Source organism: Seriola aureovittata, chromosome 22, assembly GCF_021018895.1.
Source record: "Seriola aureovittata isolate HTS-2021-v1 ecotype China chromosome 22, ASM2101889v1, whole genome shotgun sequence".
In the NCBI taxonomy this organism is placed as follows: domain Eukaryota; kingdom Metazoa; phylum Chordata; class Actinopteri; order Carangiformes; family Carangidae; genus Seriola; species Seriola aureovittata.
The window spans coordinates 12,342,803-12,361,517 of record NC_079385.1 but is presented as its reverse complement, the minus strand read 5'-3'; the positions used below and the strand labels follow the sequence as shown (position 1 = coordinate 12,361,517).

The following is an 18,715-nucleotide window of genomic DNA, read 5'->3' as shown; positions in this document are numbered from 1 at the left end:
ATGTATCCATTTAAGGGAGTGACTTTTTAAATGGTTAAGGGAGTGATTTAAAGGGAAAGACATTACTCTGTGTTGACTTTTAAACAGACAGTAAGGAAAAGACCCGTTTCGCAACTTTTCACACAGGAAGGTAAAGTTTAAGGGCAGTTAAAGGTAGTTCATGTGGAGCGGGATGTTATCAGTAACATTACACAGTCAAACCAGCTGTGAGGATATGTTTTAGTGACAGTAGGATCCAGACAAATGTCAACTGAATGTTAAACACAACTTTAAAAAACCTACTTCAATTTACTGAGCTGATGGGGATGAAGAACCTGTTACTGTACACTATTTATCTGATGAGGATGACATGCAGTGTTCGATCGAAAATAGATATCAGGTCTTCAGATATTGTTTTATACTGGCCGAGCTGCCATGGTTCTTTCATGTCTGCTGATGTTAGCCATATTTCATGCTGCTTTCAAGTCATCTGTAATATCAATAGTGTATATAAAGTATGACTTTTCTGCTTTTACAGCTTTTCTACAACTAGAGAAGAGAGATGTATAGATTTATACTCAATCAGATAGATATGTAATCATTGGGTAGTAATAATAGTAAAACAGCATCACCGCTAAATAATTAAACAAATAAACCGCCTGCAGACGCTACCAGATGCAGCACCGTCACAATTAATTTGACTGTGAATCATTCAAGAAAAATCCCACCCACTTACTACCTTTAACGGGGAAAAACCACTGAGTTTTAGCATTCAGATGTCATTTCTATAACCCAGGAGAGTTCACTTTATCCAGAAATATGAAAACTCAGTCAGACCTGCTCCCAAATCTATGACAAGGAACAGATGAACAAACCTACTACCATTAATTAGATATGATATGTGTCTACAGTATCAGGGTAATTTACCCAAAGAAACACAACAAACCCACGTTGCTGCTGCCTTTAAAGACGCATTTTGGCATGCATTTCCTGTAAAAGCACACATAATAAGAAATTACCCATTTATTATCTATACAGTAAAATCCTGCTAAACTACACGTGTCTATAATGTTTCTATTTTCTTCCTTTGAAGGAGGCTTCGACTAAACTCTCCAAGACCATAGAAATACCAACTCAAAAGTGTGACAGTTTTACACATTTAAAGTGAAGGTCTGTTAAAGGGGTAATTAATATGGACTAATATGGACTTACGTCGAGAAGTCTAGTCTATTAAGGATTAGAGACAGAGAGTGTGGTATAGCATATTAAACATCAGAGATATCAAAGCATTTCAAAGGAGTTATTTGGTACAAGAAGCAGAGAACATTTTTAATAAACATCACCAAGAGAGAAAGGATTGGGAGTAATGAAGTGTAAAGTTGTTAGAGAATAGAGAGAAGTATGAAGCATAGGGCAATTTACTAACGAAAACATTTTCCCCACTTAGCCACTCCATTTGATTTGTGTGTACTTGGACTGTGTCTCATGCAGTAGTCACTATTTGGCTGACTGGTGTTCTCACATGTAATAATACAAATGTACATTTCATGACACTGTAAGCTACACTAACGTTGTTTGGGATTGTTGCCACGTAATTCAGGTGCACAAGACTTTAGATTGAAAAGAAGAAGAAGCCGAAGGTGTTTGACAGGCATTATAATGCACTCACTGTATTCCAGAGGAGATGAGGGACACACTGACCACCACCAGGTCCAGGATGTTGAAATAGTTTCTACAGAATGAACCTTTGTGGAGGAAGGCTCCATAGGCTGTCATCTATAGAGATCAAAGGGTCAAATACCACAGCTTAATACTGCACATGATGAGCATATATGATGGACCACATACAGGTTCACATATTATCTGCAAATAGTTCTTAGCCTTTGTTTTAGCTGCCTTTAAGTACAAGGTGAGAAGGGAATTTTTGGAAACACGGCCAAATATCAGCTGCCTTTTTGAGGCTTTTCTGACTCCCACATGCAGAGAGGTTTTAAAAAGATTTGGACCATATCAAACTACAGAGAATGCGTACTGTAGCACACAAAGATCATGTAGGCCACTAATCCTACACCGTAAATGCCAAACACTATACCTTAAGAATGATCTCTATGGTGAACAGTCCAGTGAAGACATGATCTGCATAGCCCAGAATCTGAAAATACAACAAAGAGCATCGTTGTTTTAGGATTAGATGAGTACTACACAAAAGCATTCCTAGGGTTTAGAAACACAACATACTGAAATAATAATGCTGAAGTTGAGGTCAAAGGATAATTAATTCCGATAAGACTGAATTAGACATTGAAAACAAAACAGAGTCTGAAAAACAGGATGAATTATGTCATTAAGGTTTAAGATGGAGGTTAATTGAGTAGACTAATACACAGCAGCCCATACCAAAGCCATGGAAAATACAATAAAATAGATCTTTATTAGCCTCCGGGGGATTTGTCTTGCTTACTGAGAGAAGAAACAATGTACAGAAACAGATACAACACACAGTGCACAGTCTTTGCATTGCATGTGCAGTTCACAATTATAGACTCCGACCCAATAACAGCCATAAGCACATCAGTATATAAACAACATAGTGATGCTTTATTAGTGTTCTGATGTTGCATAGAAATGTATAGATAATGTTTCTTATATTTTGAGCTTGGAGTCAGAAAGACAGTTGTGTGTGTAAATTAAACAAAACTATCAATAAATGTTCTTGGTTAAATGCTGGTGAACAAAAAGCCTGAAGGGTATAATTTTTTTAAGCATGTTTTTTGTGTGTTTTAACAGGCGTTTCACATCTTCTTAACATGAAGTTAATCACAGTTACAGTACTCTGGAAGAAATCTCATTAAGTGTAACAGGCCAGTCACAATAAGCTTAGGCTCCTCTATATGTTGCTGTTAGAAATAATCCATTTAGTACAGAAGTAATGCGTGTGCAACTAATGATGGCTACAGGGTTCCCGTCTGTTTGTGCCCTAATGTATATTCAGCCTTGTATGTATTTATACTGTATTTACGTACATAATGTGTATTTTTCGTTTGTCACCTTGTTTCTGAAGGAGTCATTCTTGACTGGGTCCTCTGCTGCAAGACTGATGCTGCTGAGCAGGATGAAGAAAAGGATGAGGTTGGTGAAGATGTTGTGGTTGACGATCTTATGGCAAAGAACCCTGAATCTAGAAAATAAAGTGAGAGAAACACAGGTAGAGAGAGACAGAGTGAGATAATCGTATTCGAGTCTCTTGATAGACAAAATAACCGGAAATTTCGAATGATCAAGAAATTTAAGAGATGGGAATCAAGAGGATGATAAAGCACAGACAGAAACAGACTGAGATCAGAAGAAACAGAAGACAGGGAAGAAAAGGAAGGTATACGGGAAGAAACAAAAAGAGAGGCAGAACCGTGGAGTTTTCTTACTTGTTGGTGTGGCTGAAGATGAAGAAAGCACGGGCCTCAGGCATGGGAATGGCTTTCTCCTTCAGCTGAATGTCGGAGAGTGGCCGCGGCCTCGGGCCCACTGGCATCTCTGGCTCATCATCATCATCGTCTCCTGATGAGCAGGACAGAGAGGATGAAGAGAAAGAAAAAGGGAGGAAGGAAAGATATGAGAAAAGTCGTTTTTTTTTGTTCATGTACAAGTTCATTCATGTACTCATTTACTCATTTACCCACCCACTCCTTAATACTCCTTACACACATATGGTTTGCGGCTGTGCTGTGCGTTACCTATGTAATCATTTGCAGGATATGGATTCTTCTCTTCAGTCTCATCTCCACAGTAGTCATCCATGTTGATCTGCAGAGGGAGGGAGTATTACATTAATTCATCTGTTCATTAATTTCTCCGAAAACATACATGCATGCACTTATTGGAGTATGTGGCTACTTCAGTCTTTCTTGATGTGTGTGTCTGTGTGCACCTTAGTAGCAGTGTTAGTCTCTCCATCAGAAGTGATGGACTTCAGCTCTATTTTCTCCTTCTTCTCCTCCTCCAGAGGCGGCTTCTCGTTGTCATGACGCTTCTCTGGACTGGCAAGCCTGGAGAAAAGATCCTCACCTTAAGCATTTACCCTTTTCCCAACCCTAGTGGACTGAGCCCACGTTAATCTACTGTTTTTTTTTTTATTGAACCACATATAAATTAACACCGCAAGGACAAAATAAACACTTTTAAAAAATGTCACATTTTCAATGAGGGGATGTATTTCAATCATAGAGAGTGGCTGTGCTGTTATAATCACACCAAGAGGATAGTGGGCAAGCAAATTATTGTTTTCGATTACACTTTTTCTTCAGATCAATACAAGTTGCAACCAAGAAGGAGACATTTAATGATTTGTGTCACCGAGGGAAACAGTGTCTTCCTCAGCTGCACTAAAAATCTCACATTACCGTTGCTGACAAATTACCTTTGCAGGCAATGAGACGCTAAAATTACCCAATAAAATTGGTTTAGACAGTCTGTCTTAAAAACCTAATAATACAGTCATGTTCTAATTGTCATTTTTAGTAGTTTGATTTCAAGGCTCCACTATCAGAATCCACAAATATCTTTGGGCATTACTGACTATCCAGGATGTGGTAAGATAAAGCTTTCCCTTCATGCCGTTGAGATTTGCCAAACTCTCTAACTTCCTCTCCCCTTACCAGTTACAGACACAAAAATGTTTTCTTTTCCTCTCTTTCTTTTCTTCAGCCAACTTGTACCTGTCTTTCTTTCTCTTTCCGCTTTACCTGGCCAGTTTTTTCCTCTCTTTCTCCTCTTCCTCTTCTTTCTGGGCAGATGTCAGGCTCTCAGCATCGGCCAGATTGTCTACAGCGATGGCCAAGAAGACATTCAGTAGGATATCTGTTCAGAGGGTTGAAGTTAAGGATGTTGCTGATCCATCAGATCAGTCAGGTTGGCTGCAAACAATCCTGGCAGGCTACGTGAATAATTAGTAACCTTTCTGCACCTGAAAGACACTGAACTCCCAACTGCTTGAGTGGCGATACTTAGTGACCTACAGCAAACAGTTCTGGCTTCCTCCTATGCAAAACAGATCCTTCCCTCCTGCAACTGCATACGATTTTATTCAAATCACAAGTAGTCACACTGTTATCAGTTTGACGGGATAAAATTTATCTCCAGACTTGTCACAGGTTGATATTTCAGTCCTTGTCATCATTTATCATACCTCCACCTCCCCTCAGATCCACATCACCTATCTCATGTAGACCTCTGCAGTGGTAGGATACAGTTTCCGCAGATGAAGAGGATGATGAAGTAGATGCAGACCAGCATGCCAGGAAAAGAGGGTCCACCGTACGCCATGATGCCATCATACATCACAGAGTTCCAGTCCTCTCCTGTTAGGATCTGTGGAAAAAGAAAGTAATGGAGCAAAAATCTGCATAAAGAAAATCTTTGGATTTAAATTAGATTTTCACCTGCGTCAGTGATAGATTAGATTTAATTTCATTCAAAAACTCATAGTAGTTTAAATGACTTCTAAACTTTGTTGTACTGAGCAAATTAAGACCATAATTTCATGGACACAAGCTGCGAATTGAACATGAACCAAGATGGAAGAGGAAACAGCAACAGAACAAGACAAGACAGAGAGCAGGAACATTTATAGTGTCCTTACCTGAAACACAGTCAGCAGAGATTGGGGAAAGTTGTCGAAGGTGCTGCGTCGGGTCTCGTCGAAGTTGAATTTTCCACCAAAGAGCTGCATGCCGAGCAGGGAGAAGATGATGATGAAGAGGAAGAGCAGGAGCAACAGGGAAGCGATGGAGCGAACGGAGTTTAGCAGGGAGGCCACCAGGTTGGACAGTGAGTTCCAGTATCTGGGGACGGACGGACATCCAGTTAAAACTGTAAACTCTATTATAAAAATATATGATGATGTACAATTATAAAAGAACATTCAAGTGAAATGTAAAATGTGTCCTTCATTCATAACTTGGTCAAGCAGCATTCTCTCTTTCCTGTCTATAGAGTGCAAAATGATGCATCCAGAGGACATTGGGTAATACAATAGATGCTTTCATTGTCCAGTATAACAGTATCTGACATTCAAAGTATGTGTGTGTGTGTTTGTGCAGACGGACCAAGGCACTTGTTAATAAAACTCTGTTCAGTAAATGTCGATATTACAAATGTCTTTATTAACCTGGTTATTTTGAAGATTCGTAGCAAGCGTACACAGCGTAACACAGAGATGCCGAGAGGAGACATGATCTTGGTTTCCACCAGAATGGTCTCCAGAATTCCTCCACATACTACGAAGCTGTCGAAGCGGTTAAAGAGCGAAACAAAGTACGCCTGTAGAGAGCGAGGGGAAAAGACAAAGAGTGTAAAGGTAGAAAACAGTGGTCAGGAGTTTACGTTTGTCAGGACAATTGTAGAAATCACAAAACTAAAAGCATTGACTTATTAGCCTCCTACCTGTAGGCCCAAACTATACATCTTCAACAGCATCTCACCAGTGAAGAGTGCTAGCAACACCTTATTAGCTATGTCTGAGGAGAAAGCAGGAAAGGAGAGAAAGAAAGGAGGCATGAAGGAATGTGGAAGGGGTGGGAAAAATAAAAAATAAGAGAGGAATAAAAATGGAGATGACATGGGTAAGGAGGTGGAGGTGGTAGATAGTGCAGAAAGGTGAATAATCTATCACAGATTAGACATATGTCAATTTTTGTGTGTATGTGTATGAATGTGTGTGAGATGTGCTCATATACCTTGTACATCAGTTAACCACTGAGGCTGCTGGTGATGTTCAGAGGCGATGGTCAGAGTGTTGAGGAAAACCAGGAAGATGACCAACCAATAGAAAACCTGCGATTTGACCGCCGCCCGGCACTTCCTTCTGCAGAGTCTGTTCCACCTTCGCGAGTAGCGACTGAGAAGGAGAGATTGAGGGAGAGAGAAAAGGAGAGAAGGAAAGGTGAAGAAATGTGGGAGAGAGAGGAGGAAGGGAAATGAAGAAAGGTGAGAAAAGAGAGAAGGAGAGGTGGGAGGGTCAGAGACAGGGCGAGAGGAAGGGAAGGATGGAGAGATGGGGAGAAAAAGAATTCAAGGGGCAAGGGATGAATGAAATACGGAGAGGCAGATGAGGGAAAAAAGAAAGATAGAGGAAGAGCGAGTGCCCATGAGAGAAGAAACAAGAAAAAACAAAGAATGATCAAAAAGAAACAAATGAAGAATAGAGTGAAAAACAAACAGCCGAGGAGAAAGAAAAGAAAAAAAGTCAATTAGTTTTGTCTTCGGAGAAGTGACATCACCCCTCGGTCTGTGGTTGTCTGTTGTTTGAGAGCAGAGCTGTGGAACAGAGTTAGTCATCCTCAAAGACGTTTCACACCAAGGAGAGGCCTATATGATGAGCTTTGTTGCAGAATGAGATATGCACCATTTGAGAAAAAAACCAGAAACACTTATTCTTGCAAAATGATTGAAGGGACAAATTTAAAGTGAAATGTGTTATATTGTGATTCACACTTCAATAGAAATTCATGCTTCAAAAGAAAAAGTGGTTCATTATTTTCGCATAACAAAAACATATGTTTTTCTCTGTAGACAATGCAACATGTTGTTCTGTGTTGACTGCTGTGCACAAAGTCTATTTCACTTTTCTTGCCCTCTACTGTTAAAACTAAGTTATTGTTTCTGGTTATTACCAGCTTCGCACCTCGCAATCACATCGATGCCAAACAGTGCACTCAGTGGGTCATACCATTTTTTAAATACACCCGTGTACAAATGATTTGTAAATCGTCATTATTGTCATAATTTCCTTAGTGAGCGAGATCAAAGCAACTGAAGATAGCACATTGTGTTTTTGTGGTTCTAACCGTGGAGAAGCTGTGTTCTATATGTTTTATATGTTCATGTGTTATATATCATCCCGGACACTTTGAGGGAGGAATCCAATAAGCCATTACTGCCGTTTAATGTGTTTTCTACTACTGGCAACATGTAATTACAAGAATTTGCTCCAAATTACCTTAAAGGTTAATGAGGAGACAATAATTTGCTAATAATAGACTGGTTTTAAGCAAAGGAAAAGAGGAAAAGAAAAGTGGACGACCACCCAAGTACATTCTCATACTGCAGAGGTAGACATTGGTAAATTAGGTAATTAATGTATTTATCATCTTCTGTTTAAATGAGCTAAATAAATCCAAACCACAGCTGCGCTTGTCAGGTATCTCTCTGTATTTATGTGGGTGTCTATCCATTATTTGTACTTGACCCTTTTGTCCACAACACCAGACATAATGTAGCTGTAAGGAGATTTGTCATGTACTATAATTGCCAGGCATCTTTTTTAAACAAATCAACACAGCTCAGGAGGAAGTCTTCTCCCTCTCTGCCTGTACATCATTCATGTTTCACCAGTCTTCTGTTTCATTGTGTGAGAGCTGCTTGGAGTCAGTTATGGCACACAGCGGCTTCTGCCATGATGCACACACTGAATGTTACATGAGACACGACTCACAACACAACACCAGCGGACATGCATTCTTACAGTCAAAGACGTGTCATGTCTAATATGTCTGTAATTGTTAGTTGGGATAACATCTTCACTGACCTTTCAGAACAACCAGTTTTACAGCACTTGGTTAATAAAATGTGCAGAATGAAAGTACATCTTCACAGGTAACGCATTATTTTTTCTGATCTTTTAGTGGACAATACACGTCACTGTTTTGAGAATGACCAATTGTCTTTAAAGTAACGGTTAAAAATGTTGAGAGTGACGCTTATTCGTTTTATTTTTGGCTAAGAGGTATATGAAAATGTCACAATGTCTGTCTGTCTGTGTTTTCCACAAACACACCTGCACACAAATAAACACACATCCAGTGACGGCACAAATGCCACATCAGAAGAGACAGAGCAGGTGAGTTTAAAGACTATGGTAAACAACATCTACTAACCTGAACTTGGATTTGGAGATCCTATTTCTGGAACACAGAAAACAAAATGGATTATACACACACACATAACACACATATAGACAGGTACACAACATGAAAGGGGTGATTTGAAAGGGATAAAGGGGAATTTCTTCCCTCATTATCACGCTTCAGCAAAATATGTTCCTTGATCAGCTTAGTTGTGTGCGTCCAGTATTTCCTGCACTTTTCAGATACTATCATGTTGTTGCTTATATCATGAAGTAAACATTTGCTAGTTTAGACTCTGAAGTGAAATACACATGCAAAAAAGCCGTTGGTCGTCTCTCTGCAGAACTGCAACATGATCAAAGAACATGTTTGCAAAAAAATCAGTTTGTCCATTTTTATGCACCCACTGGTGACAGATTTTGGGTACAACATAACCAAATGAACATCATTAGTATCAGCCACTATTCTTTTGAACAAATCACCCCCTGCAAACATGTATACAGTGGCACCCAGTCAAAAGAAATAATGCTGTGAGTTTGGATGTTCTCCAATCAACCCTGGTGTGAAAAAACACAGTGTATTAATAGAAAAATGTCTGTTGATTGTTCACCACTGTAACAGCAGAAGGTACATACATAAAGAACTGAGGACAAGAGATTATGGAAGACATTTTGTCTCTGAGAAGAGAAGAGAAGAGAAGAGAAGAGAAGAGAAGAGAAGAGAAGAGAAGAGAAGTTCCCAGGATGAAAATTTGCATCCATGACATATCAAATCATTTTAATCTGTTGTGTTCACATAATATGATCTAACAATCGGCTGAATTTGTGAAGCTTATAAACTGGAGCTGCTCTACCATTCAAGGATTAACCATAACCAAACTTCATGCACAAAATAATACTAATCTTTGGTTAATAGGTGGATACAATGATCACATTAAATTATGCATTTATTAGTGTCTTTATGGCTCCTTTTGTTGCATCTGAATATAATTTTATTGCTTGTATTTTAATTTTGAAAAATTAAGTAAATCAAAAGAGGATACAGCAGTATCTCAATAAAACAATAACATGTCTTTTAGGGAGTTGTTGTGAGAAGCTGTGCACTGATTTTGTCTGTAAAAACAGATGAATTGACTGACCAGCTGACTGATTGGCTGACTGACCGACTGACTGAAGCGATGAAATGAGTCACTGACTGACTGAAGGAAAGAATAAAATGACTGACTGGCTGGATTTGGAGGCTGACAGTACACACGTCTCTTCTCGCCATGTGTCCGTCTCGATTATGAGATCAGCGGGCGCCGAAGTAGCTCCTACCCTGAGGTCTGTCTCCATAGCGATGTGAAGAAGAACTGACAAACACTGAAAGGCTCAAGTCTTATCTCCATAATAGTGCGAGCAAATGCCCCAAGCCAAACTTGTTGCAATCTCTCAGAGGAAGTATGAGGGATTGTATTTCTAGGCGTGGCAAGGTTTACTCTTCATTAGGTTGTGGACATTTAGATTACTCACTCATTATTTAAGTAAAACTCAAAATTGCAAGTGTAAATTTTTCAGAGCTACTTTGTAGAAATGAAAAAGAGGACTGATGTTGTAGACCTATAATGCACATGTTTCAAATGAGCTTTATTCTGCAGCAGTTTTATAAATCATAAATGAAAAGATTAGACCCCGTACAGCAACAAGGTGTTAACTGGTACACAAGTAAAAAATATTTAATTATGGGATGGAACTTCTATGAACATTGCTGAATATTTTTATTTATTGCGAACAATTATTAAATGATGAAATCTGCATCAACAAAAATTAATCAGCGACTATTTTAATAAATGATATGTAATTTTAGTCATTTTTTGAAGCAAAAGGGCCAAATATTTGATTGTTCCAGCCTCTAAAATGTGAAGAATTGATGTGTTTGTTTGTGAAAGTGACAGTAAACTGAGTATGTTCACGTTCTGAACTGTTACCTGAACCCTACAAAATAACAGCTTCACTAATATCTGTTTCTACTACATTTTGGAGAAGATGTACTTTGGCTCTGAAGAAGACTGTGACGTTACGACATATTCTTTGTTTTGATTTGTTTTGGTCTGACAAGGAACAAACAAACAAACATAACAAAAGACAAAGTAACAGGTGGACAGCGAGAGTACAGATGAACAACAGCGTGTCATCCAAGTGTGCCTGGCAGCTTCACTGTTCCTCTGAGCTCTTCTGATTCAATGCGATTTCACCTCTAAATTGTGTATTTTACACTATTCTGCTACATTCAAAGTGGTGAACGGTTTTGTATGTAGGTGTGTTCGCTTGTGTGTGTGCTGAAGTGGGCCCGCTGGGGTCACGGCTCCAGTGTGGCCTCGCGTCTAAGAAAGAAAGCAACGCATTTCTTTGAATAATGTAAAAAATGAAAGGAGAGGGGAGAGCAGGAGTGAGTGAGTCAGCTGTTCTTGAGCTTCCCACAGGGGAGGAGGAAAGCACTTCACCAGAAAACACATGAAGGAGAGAGAGAGAGCAGAAACAGAGGGAGAGAGGAAGTGGGATTACTATTAGATGAGATGTAGATATCCTGCTTTTCCACATTTTGTTGGGTCCCAAATGACGACTGGGTTTTCCTTGTACCACATGATTCGACAAGCACTTTGGCCGCCTGATGGGCTTCCTCTGCTAATGTGCTCGTGTGACGCCATCAGTAAAGATCACTGTGATGGAACATTTCTGTCTCCGGCACTTTGCAAGTAACACTGATAGCAGATAATTTTGTTGTTAAGAAAGATCAATAATTCCAATTTTGATGATTTAGTTGTAGTATACTACAAAAACATATGAAGCACGGTGGCTGCTGCAATACTAAGGCCTCGATGACATAAAAATAGAGATGACCTACGTTTCATTCAGGTCACACATTTTTTTGGGGAAAAAAAGTGCTTTCATTGGCTTTAAAAATGAAAATGACCTCTGGGAAAAGAAACTCTGGTTCGTTGTCTCTTCAGATCCACCAAGTTCTCCCTATTAAAAATTCAACAGTTTGTAGTGTGATGACAACCCACTGTTACTGTTCTCTGCTCTCCTCTAACCAATGTCAGTGCATGAATTTCTCTAGACCTCAGTGATGAGACAGCGGTCTGGCTTAGTGAGATCAGTGAGGGATAGAGGCAGGATGAGCTACCTGTACCATGGCTAACACAGCACAGATGCAGGATAGAGTTCATCCTTGGGACTGGCAGAAGGTGACTGAGGGAGCTGAGGAAAAGAGGGAGGAGAAGAGGTATGTGTGTGTGTGTGTGTGTGTGTGTGTAAGAGGTACTTACGCTAGCCGGGTACAGCAGGTCTCCCCCTCCACATCTCCCCCGGGGGCATTGTCTGTGTTGACTGATTCATTCTCACTGGCTGGCATGCTCACTGAGAGAGAGAAAGGAGCAGAGGCAGAGAAAAAGAGACGGCATATGGAGAGAGGAGGAAAGAAAAAGAAACAAGGACAAAAGATGAATTAACAGGACAGAGAACGGGTTGTACATCCTTGCTTACACCATTCTTGTGCTGGTTTTTTCTATATAGCTTCCTCTAAACCTTGAACCTGAGATGTTGTGAACTCTTAATCTCAACTTTACTTTACAAATCTATACACACTGGAATGTTACAAAGTGTATCCAGTTTTCTGTGGGTAAATGCTGAGGCGCACTGGATGTTGGGTCACTTTGTGAAGTTATCATTTATAAAATTATAAACTTATATTTCCCCAATATACAAACTAATTAAAAGCTACTGTTGACATGAAGGGATTCACAAGTCAGCATTGTCCGACCCAACTAATTAAGACCCACTGTTACACTCATACCCTTGAGTCAATGAAACCATTCCCAAATTTTGCACCGATTGCCTAAAGTAATTATGCACTAAGTTGCCACACTAGCAATATTTACCAGTTATGGATCCTGGGACACAACCTCTGCAACAGCTATTAGGATGGATTTCAACTTCTAAACTGAAGAATAGATTAATGCTGGGTGAACTGAGTCTTAACAAAACCCTTTTATGATTTTATAGCTCATGGAGACTGAAAGAAAAAACAAGATGTAGATTTCTGTCTTTGGTCTGTAAATGTTGTGGGGGATGCTGGAGCTTAATTTCAGACATGGTTTTGAGAAAACCTTATAACGCTTTAAACTTTAATTTTGGCAGGATGTAAACGCACACATCTGAAAATAAAACATGCTCCAAAGATCTTTTTGCAGATGTGTAAACAGGTAGCTAGCTAGCTGAGCCCAATCTTTCTTTCTTTATAAAGTCGCAAGGAGACTGCAAGTGTGTCACTTTGTCCTTATTTAAAGACAAGTTTAATGACGTGTAAAGATGGCAGGATGAATATCGGGAAGATGGAGGCAGAGGCTGCTGTAGAGGAAGGACAGGAGTAATATTAAGTGTCAGTTAAGGATGGAAAAGTGTTAAAGTGGAAAAAGAGGGAGAACGGACTAAAAAAAGGGTGAATGGGGGGAAGGGAGTGATGGATGCATAGAGGGAGGTATGGATAGAGGGAGCCAGCGAAGGAGGTGAATGTGGGGATGGTTGGTTGAGAGATTGATATGAAGTGAGGCATTGCTTTTTATTGCTTCTGTCAGTCTTTGCCTGCCTGCGGGAATGAGCTGTGCTCCCCTCACTGTCACCTCAAACACTTATTGTAACACCAGAGTCAGATACTGCATATGAATCTCAATGTCTCTTGTGTTAAAATAAGATACTCACTGCTGGAAACAAAAAACTACTCATGCATACCAGCTCTTAGTATAAAACCAAGAAACATGATCAGCACTTAAGATGAGAGGGCATTTGCCTTGAAACTTGACATCTACTTTTACTTAATGACAGACTTCTAGGAGTTAAATATATTATATACACAGAGCTTTTCTGTAAATGTGCTCTATTTAAAAAAAAAAAAATCAGATCCAGTAACAGAGTTCTGTGTGTTAGAAAATGATTTTCAACCCTGCCATTGGCCCTAATGCACTTATGCTGTGATTTTAAAGTGTTTCATGCAGATTCAATGATGGGATCTAGAAATCCTAAAGTTCCATATGATAAAAGTAAATCATGTTGAACGTGTACCTTAGCGTCAAGTTATACAGCCTTAAATAAAGATGAGTTAATAGATCTGCCAAACAAATAAGCAATCAAGCAAAGCAAATTAAAGCAAGAAAGCAAAGTGTCTCCCAGCATGCATTTGGTCACCCCAAGTTCAAAAAAGAGATATATTAAAGGTGTGAGTTATGACTTTCACTAAATTCAGCATTGTTGTTGAAACCTAAAAAAAATTAGCTTGCATGAAAGCACTTAGCTAACATAATACATCAAAATAAGCTACAGTGAGTGAGCAGTGCATGAGGCCAGTAACACTTTGACACTTGGCGGGTGATGGATAAATTCAGTGTTGTAGAGATCGGGATGGTCTCTCTGAACATTAAGGCCCCCGGGATCCACAGGGACAACTGTGTGTTCCCTCACATCGACACGTGTCACCTGCTGCTGTGGCACTTAGTTAAAAGCACTTGCGGCCCTCTGGTCCCTCCTGAGGCCAAAGCCTTTCAAATATAAAACCAGCCTTGTGCCTCCTCCTCAATGGAGCTCTGAACTAGTTTAAGACCTATTGTTAGAGTAAACCCCAAAGACCAGAGACACAGAGAGAAGGAAGGAAAAGCAAGGAAAAGGAACGCAGAGCATGTTAGAGGGAGAAATGGCAGCAGGAAGGAAGCGAATGAGAAAAACGGGTAAGGGTCACGCTTTTTCAATAGTTGGAGAGATTTGTTCATTCTTAACAATGTTGGCATGTGTTAAAACATTAAGCAACAACACTGTCTGAAAAAGAATGTGTGTGTGTGTGTGTGTGTGTGTGTGTGTGTGTGTATCCTAGTGTACGGATCTGTTTTGGTTAGGTCTACATACTAAAACAAGGCTTAAGTCAGATATTCATTATCCATACCATCATCTCCAGAAGTATTTTACATATACCTCAAACAGTCAAAATGTCCGATACCACATCCCAAAGTGACAAAAATGACCATAAATTCATAGTTAAAATCCTTGTCTCATTAATCAGAACATTAGCCCAGCAGGCACCAGACGTCTAATGGCTCTAACGTCAGACAGACCTGAAATTTTAGTTGGATGAAAATCAGGTTGATGTCAAAACTCAAAGTTGGCGAACTGACGTTGTGATGTTTAGCTGACATTTAGCCAACGTTTGGCGGACGTGGAGTTTTGGTCACCATGGATCACGACTACTATGATGGTATTTTACATCAATATTGGCATGAGACATTGGGAAGATTTTGATTACTTAACAACACAACTTCAAACCAACAAAATATCAACGTCAGCTGTCGTCAGTATTCTACTAATTGACATTGACATTGTCCTGAAATTAAATTTTGGTCTCTGGCAACCTACATTCAGCCAAATATCAAAATCTAATGACGTTGGTGGCCAGCTGCGTGCCTGCTGGGAGGTTTCTCATGTTCATGTCTTGTTATGATTGAATACAACAACTTAATATTTAGAATTTACTCTTTTTTCTTCACGAGGCAATTGTCACGTTAAATTTAGAGTAAAAATGACCATCCAAAAAATTTGATAGCATCTAAGCTATCAGCACGAAATACTTTTTTCAAGTCAGTGAAAAGAAGCACAAATCCCTTACATTTCTACTCAATAGTCTGGCAAGTGCCTGGTGAAAATGACAATAAGACTAAAGCTCCAGATTTAAAGCTATTTTTCCATGAACTTTGATTATCATCGCTAGCATGGCTAGCAACAATTCAAGGGGGATTTTAGGGAAAGGAAGCTGAAACAACAAGGAAAGGACTATGATATCACAAATATTATAAATGTTTTTAGTTGCCATACACAGTGGACGACCTCCACTACAGTTTTTCTTTTTTTTTTCTGTGATGACACTGTCCTCTTATTGTTTTTTCAGACAAGTCAGGCAGATGCGAACGTTTCCTTTCCTCTGAACCTATAAAGGAGAAAAGTGGCTTCATCTCAAAACAGTAATGTTGTTTCCTCTCCTTATTCCCTGTACTGAAAGTTCTCGCCTTTTCAATTATACATGAATAAAAGTTGAGAGCCATGAAACATGTTAAAGATTTAAATACAATGAAGACATGCAATTTGAACAGCGGTGGGTCACCAGTGTGACAGAATATTAAGACTGTATACATGGCCTTGAGATTATATTGTTAGATTATTATTATTCAATAGTAAGTCTACAAAAGGGGTGATGAACACAGCAAGAATAAACAGTTTTTACAGTATTGAGAGGCAGCCACAGTCCACTTTAGCTCAGAAGCTTTGGAGGGGTTCAGAAAAAGATGCTTACTCCAGTGCAGGGGGAGGAGTAGTGTAGAGGAGAGGAGAGGAAGTATAAGAGAGGAGAGGAGAGGAGAGGAGAGGAGAGGAGAGGAGAGGAGAGGAGAGGAGGGGAGAGGAGAGGAGAGGAGAGGAGAGGAGGGGAGAGGAGAGGAGAGGAGGGGAGAGGAGAGGAGAGGAGAGGATGGAAGAGGAGAGGAGGAGAGGAGGGGAGAGGAGAGGAGAGGAGAGGAGAGGAGAGGAGAGGAGGGGAGAGGAGAGGAGAGGAGAGGAGGGGAGAGGAGAGGTATAGGGGTAGAAAGGAGGAAAGAGGCTGCAGTCTGCTTGCATGTCTAGAATCACGTTCCAAGAAAATCTTTAACTAGTGTTGGACCATGCAGACAGACGCACACGCCTTACGAAGGAAAGCCGCATTTTTCTTCACAGCTCCACGTAGAGACTGAAAACGATGGCTCTTACCTGGGGATAGAGAGCACGGCTCAGCAAGACAAACACACACACACACACACATGGGTACAAACGAATAAGCACTCACAGTCAGCACAAATGCCGAAATACACAAACTGTAAATTTGAACACAAATAATCACATGTACTCATACTTGCTCTCATGCCATACACAACCTGTTGCGAGGAAACATGATTGGTTCTGCAAAAATGACATTCCCTCTTTACAGTCACAGCTCATCTCTTTACTCCAGCTGTAACTGCAATTGGAGATGTATTACTGCCATTATTGGCAAGGACTTACTTTTTCTTCCTTGTACCATTTTGTCTTTTAATCTCTTTTTTATTCTCAGACTTCAACCATCATGTCTGAGCTTGAAACTTCTCATCCTCTGAGGTAACTAGAATTACAGCTTTGCGGTTGTATGCCTCCGTCAATCAGACTAGTTTCAGGTTACATCCCTGTTTATCCAGAATCATATAAATTATTAAACATTTGTGTGAAATTTTGTCATAATTGCTATCTGAAGTCTTGAGTTACGGCTAAAACCGTGTTTTGTGCGGTCACAGTAACCTTGACTTTTGATCTAATCAGTCCATCCTTGAGTCCAGGTGGACATTTGTGCCAAATGTGAAGGGATTCCCATGAAGAGGGAGTCATGACTTAGATACCGTGTTCACAAGTATGACGGATGGACGGACAGATGGACAACCCGATAACATAATAACTCCAGCCCTGTCTATTGTGAGGGGGCATAAAAAAATTACTTTTTTTTATCAAGATATTGACTTGTTCTGGTTTATAATATTTCACTGTATACAATAAAAATCAGGACATGCCTGTAATTGCATTTCTAATACACACAGAGCACTTCCTGCCTGTAGTGCAGCTTGGTGAAAACAAGCAGTAGACAACTCAATCTGTGAATCAATCAGAATACAGCTAGAAACCAACCAACCAATCTGAATATGGCTAAAAATCAACCAACCAATCACAATAGGGCTAAAAACCAATTAGAATATGGCTATATATCAACCAATCACACTATGGGCAAAACCAACTAACCAATCAGAATAGAGCTACAAATCTACCAATCAGAAAACAGCTACTAACCAATCAACCAGAATACAGCTACAAACCAACTAACCATTCAGAATGCTAAATACCAACTAAACAATCAGAGAACGGCTACAAATCTGCACGAAATTTGAAGGGATTCGCTTGAGGAGTTCCCAAGATATTGTGTCCACAAGGCCAAAACTGTGTTTTACAAGGTCACCGTGAGCTTAACCATTGACCTTTGATCATCAAATTCAAATAAGTTATACTTAAGTTTAAGTGAATATTTGTGCCAAATTTGAAGGAATTCCCTTGTGTCTTTACTGAGCTATTGTGTTCAAGATAATGGGAGGAACGGGCAACCCGAAAACTTAATGCCTCAAGCCCTGGCTGTCACAGGACAGAAAGAGAGACAGAGGGAAGAGGGAAATATAGAAAGGTTGCCATTGGGATGATTACATATTCTGGAGATTTTAGGAAGTCAACATTTACCTACCTACCTAACTACTTAATTAACTAACTAACTAACTAACTAACTAACTAACTAACTATTAACCATCTTCTTGGCAAACACAAGCGTGATTTCACCACATTCTCTTACACTCTTTACATCATTGTGAGCCTGTACATTCATCAGCATCCTCCTCCACACTGGGATCATTCTGTTGTTGAATTCTGCTCATTTTTGCAGTGATTCAGATGAGATTGCGCAAACACGTCATACTGCAGAAGAGAACTAGTAGTATTCTCTCATGAATCCCTTTGTACAGTAGCACAATTGAAATAAAAACACGACATACACAGATATGAAGCATGAAGTCTAGCAAAAATAAGATACACAAACATAGATGCAAAGACAAGCTGACTTGAACTAAAGAGACACACACACATGCACTCATACAGTAGACAATCATACAAATATCCATTTAAATCAACCAATCACTGCACGAGAATCGTTTAAGGTTCGACTGA

General features: G+C 39.6%; 1 protein-coding gene across 3 annotated transcripts in view; it reads right to left on the bottom strand.

Moving 5' to 3' along the window:
- The window catches only part of cacna1c (calcium channel, voltage-dependent, L type, alpha 1C subunit), a 199,417-nt gene that overhangs the window by 40,065 nt on the left and 140,637 nt on the right, over positions 1–18,715 (bottom strand). For 2 of the 3 annotated variants that reach the window (XM_056367471.1, XM_056367472.1), the window contains exons 11-25: positions 16,628–16,696; positions 12,187–12,277; positions 8,910–8,936; positions 6,711–6,871; positions 6,418–6,491; positions 6,143–6,294; positions 5,615–5,816; positions 5,223–5,343; positions 4,719–4,833; positions 3,905–4,022; positions 3,711–3,780; positions 3,402–3,534; positions 3,028–3,157; positions 2,072–2,131; positions 1,649–1,755 (exon numbers count right to left, since the gene is read on the bottom strand). In XM_056367471.1, the coding sequence (XP_056223446.1) occupies positions 1,649–1,755; positions 2,072–2,131; positions 3,028–3,157; positions 3,402–3,534; positions 3,711–3,780; positions 3,905–4,022; positions 4,719–4,833; positions 5,223–5,343; positions 5,615–5,816; positions 6,143–6,294; positions 6,418–6,491; positions 6,711–6,871; positions 8,910–8,936; positions 12,187–12,277; positions 16,628–16,696 (1,630 nt within the window). The remainder of the gene's footprint in view (positions 1–1,648; positions 1,756–2,071; positions 2,132–3,027; positions 3,158–3,401; positions 3,535–3,710; positions 3,781–3,904; positions 4,023–4,718; positions 4,834–5,222; positions 5,344–5,614; positions 5,817–6,142; positions 6,295–6,417; positions 6,492–6,710; positions 6,872–8,909; positions 8,937–12,186; positions 12,278–16,627; positions 16,697–18,715) is intronic. The other variant, XM_056367473.1, reaches the window with a different exon arrangement.